The 3,857-nt window shown below is 36.1% G+C and overlaps 1 protein-coding gene across 1 annotated transcript in view; it reads right to left on the reverse strand.

The window, feature by feature from the left end:
* LOC100632845 (pre-mRNA-splicing factor 38A-like) overlaps nt 1-2,443 on the reverse strand; it is a gene marked incomplete at its 5' end in the record, with an annotated part of 12,415 nt that extends 9,972 nt beyond the window's left edge. The window contains 6 exons of the mRNA XM_020003062.1: nt 1,170-1,340; nt 1,573-1,656; nt 1,817-1,962; nt 2,014-2,055; nt 2,135-2,220; nt 2,322-2,443. Of these exons, the coding sequence (XP_019858621.1) occupies nt 1,277-1,340; nt 1,573-1,656; nt 1,817-1,962; nt 2,014-2,055; nt 2,135-2,220; nt 2,322-2,443 (544 nt within the window). The remainder of the gene's footprint in view (nt 1-1,169; nt 1,341-1,572; nt 1,657-1,816; nt 1,963-2,013; nt 2,056-2,134; nt 2,221-2,321) is intronic.
* Nucleotides 2,444-3,857: the final 1,414 nt, after the last annotated feature.

Here is a 3,857-nt window from a genome sequence, read left to right on the forward strand (position 1 = left end):
CCTGCTCCTTCTTCTGGTAACTCTGTACAATGACGACAAGTGGGACAAGAGAGGTAATAGGTCTCATTCTTCTTATCCAGAGGTAATCCCTCCAGACAGTGCTCACAGAATGAATGTAGACAAGGTAAAGTCTTAGGGTTGGTATAGTGGTCAAGACACACAGGACAGGTGAGCTGTTCCTCCAGTTTGAGGAGACCAGGAGAAGAAGATGAAGATGGTTTGGTTGCCATTTCAAGAAAAGAATTAAATTGTGTATGTAAAGCAAGAACAAAAAATGAAGAGAGATAAAGGTAGAAGATGGTTAATGAAGATAGAGCAAGAACAAACGATAAGAAAATGAAGAAGTCGGAATGAACGAGAATGAGAGTAGCCTGGGGAAAGATAGCCCTGATGACCTCTTGGAATATTCTATAGTCTCGTGACTACAGGAAGTTATGATAGTACATTCCTTTATTATAACAACCAGTAGTAAAGGTGAATTTACATTAATGAATGAGAATGTAAAACAAAGTAGAGGAGGAGGAGGAGAAGGGAAGGGAGTGAATGAGTGATGAGAGAGAGTCCTAATGACCAGATGAAACAATAAAACAAAATGAAGAAGGTGGAAGGATGAGAGAAAGACTAAAGAAGGTCAGCTAGACACAAAAAGTGGGTGATACCTTAAATATACTCAAAGATCTTGTGACTTAAGAAAGTTATGATAGTACACAATAAATTCAAGTAACAAACCACCACCAGTGGTAAAGGTGAACGGCAAAATGGCAAAAGTTTCAGCAAAAGTACTTGCAATTGTTTCAAAAATATCAACTTTATTAGTAACACCAAAGAGGCATTAAGTTGTAGATGCACATGTACATCTTTTAAGTACCAACTGTAGCATTTTTCAATAACACGTGAACAAATACAAAATCTGTCAAATACATGTGCTTTCCAGAAATTATCTACATACACATCTACGAATCCCCTATACCGTATAGCACTTTAATTTGGCGGAGTTTTATTTTGGCGGTTTGCAGTTTGCAAGCAGAATCGCCAATATTAAACTCACCAATCATTAATGCGCATGCTCAGTAATGCACATGTACACAAAAATCGCCAAATTAAAAACTGCCAATTATAATTTTACAGCAAAATCGCCAAAATAAAGTGCTATACAGTATATTCCTTACCAGTGTGCAGTCTCCCCACACTGAGATCAGACCCCAGTTCATCTTTAGACCAGTGACCCAATCTACTGTCCCACACCAGACCCTTTGGATCAGTGTAGAAATATGAGTCAGGGGGCCCCCTGAGATTCCTTTAATCCCAGTGAGCTGAGGCTTGGACAGCAACATGAGGCTCTGGTATAAAAAAATTAATTAAAAAAAATTAATAATTATTCTTTGTTGCTTGCCATTGCTTCCATTGAGCACATGTTGTAGTTTCAAGAATCATTTATAAGACTGAAAAGCAACAGCCACAAAAAGTAGAGTTGCTAAGCTGAGCTGAGCTAGACCAGCTCATCTGAGCTGAGATTATTTTAATTAATTATTCATGGCATCAGGTGTGTAATTATTACATTAATTAATTAACCTTCTGTTGTATCTGTGTCTGTCTGGAGGAGTATAAGATCTTGATAAGCTCCGCCTCCTTCTAGGAGAATAGCTTCGGCTACGTCTAAAACAAGAACAACATTTAAATTAACATTTTAAAGACCCTCCACTACATTCACTGAAACTATAAATACTGAACTGTAAGTAAAGGTACATGTATTATTAATAGTGATGAAGACCCTTTCCTAATAAGGTCGTGTGGTAGTTCCATGATACAGTAATACCTTCTTGATCTGACGTGAGGTGAAGCTGATCTTGATCTTCTCTCGGGTGAGGGGGACCTCTTCTTTCCCCTCTCCTCCTCCTCCTCCTCCTCCTCTTCTTCTTCCTCCGATAGTTCAGCATCTAAATCATCATCAAGAGCACTCACCTAATTAATTAATTAACTAATTAATTAATTAATTAATTATTCATGACTGACTCTTGGTTCAAGCTGCTCTGTTTCTTCCAAAATATGTCTCTTCTAAAAATAAATATAACGTAATATTAATTGATATTATTATTAATTAATAGTTAACGAAATATTATTATAATTAATGAACCTGTATTCGTGGTAATATCACATCACAGACTCTGTCCTCTCGCAGTAAACTGTCAACAAATTCATCAACATGAGATAATTCAAACTCTAAATAAAATAATAAATAAATAAATAAATAATAAAATAAATAAATAAATGAATAAACAAACAAATAAATAAATGAGTTATTTATAAACTTGCATTCTTACTTCCTTGTCTATTTTTATATTTTATTTTCCGGTAGTCATTATAAAGAGGCTCAAGGTATTTATAGCATTCAACAGAAGTACCAACAATCCTCAGATACAGTGCACCCAGGGCCCTCATGTATCTAAAAATAGTAACAACAACATAAGAACATGTACATGTATCAGATAAAATTATAAAGTGGAGAATTCTCTCCTTTTCAATTTTGACAAAATTTGGTCTGAGACCGTGGGCTATAGTACAGGGACTTTTTCATAATTTTGACGTTTTTTAAAATGGCCATAATTTGAAAAATTGAAGTCGGAATCAGCTCAAACTTGCTACACACCATAAGGACATCAATATGTATCTGAAAATGCAATAAAAAGTTGGGGTGATTTCGGAGCCATTTATTGAAAAAAACCATGGGCTATAGTACAGGGATTTTTTTAGAATTTTGATGTTTTCTTAAAATGGCTGTAACTCGAAAAATTGAAGTCGAAATCGGCTCAAACTTGCTACACAGCATTAGGACATCAATATATATCAGAAAATGCAATAAAAAGTTGGGGAGATTTTGGAGCCATTTTTTAGAAAAATCCCTGTACTATAGTACAGGGATTTTTTTAGAATTTTGCCGTTTTCTTAAAATGGCCGTAACTCGAAAAATTGAAGTCAAAATCAGTTCAAACTTGCTACATAGCATAAGGACATCAATATGTATCAGAAAATGTAATAAAAAGTTGGGGTGATTTTGGAGCCATTTTTTGAAAAAACCATGGGCTATTAGTAACGCGGTAGCGTTACTAAGTAGGATTCACCCCAAAATAAAATGTCTGCCACGACTTTTGCAGCCTTGCTATACCGGGAAAACGAGCTCCTGTGCTTACCAGACTTCATAGAGGACCTTATCTTGACCAGAGGACTCCATTGGTACTATTAGCGTGGCTCTAAACCTTGTCTAAGAGGAAAGTAAAAAATCGGCAAATCGGCCGTTTTGTTCAGTCCACTTTTTTCGTCTTCATCATCATCTTCTGTCAATCCAGTTAATGGAGGGTATCATGGTCTTTGGTCAATGCTACAAGGCTAATTTTTACACCATTCTACTCCAACTATCCATGCGCAGGTCCACAACTTTTCAAAAAACTCTAACAATAAGATAAAGTTGCCCTCTCTCTATCACCCCAGCCCAGCTCACCTCATTCCGCCATTTTTGTTAATTAAAGAAACATGACTTAACATGTGCTTCAAAATATGGGTGTGGTCGCGCATGCTCAGATCTCAGAACTGGGAAAAGGGAGCAATTTTTTTTATCTAGCTCTGCTTGGATCAACTGCAATACTTAGTGGAGGTTCCACCGTTCCAGGCTTCCAGTTTCAGCTAAGAGAAGGTAGTTAGTCTTGGATATTATTGTTTTATTATGTGTGTTCAATAAATTGTATTTTAAAAACACAAACAATAATATTAATTCATGTTTTACAATGATCATGCATGAACTTGCAACAGAAACAACAGTCAACAGGACAAGATTGGAGTGAAGAGATGGGTACTGTCACTTC

The sequence above is a fragment of the Amphimedon queenslandica genome, unplaced genomic scaffold (assembly GCF_000090795.2).
Source record: "Amphimedon queenslandica unplaced genomic scaffold, v1.1 AMPQUscaffold_12767, whole genome shotgun sequence".
In the NCBI taxonomy this organism is placed as follows: Eukaryota; Metazoa; Porifera; class Demospongiae; order Haplosclerida; family Niphatidae; genus Amphimedon; species Amphimedon queenslandica.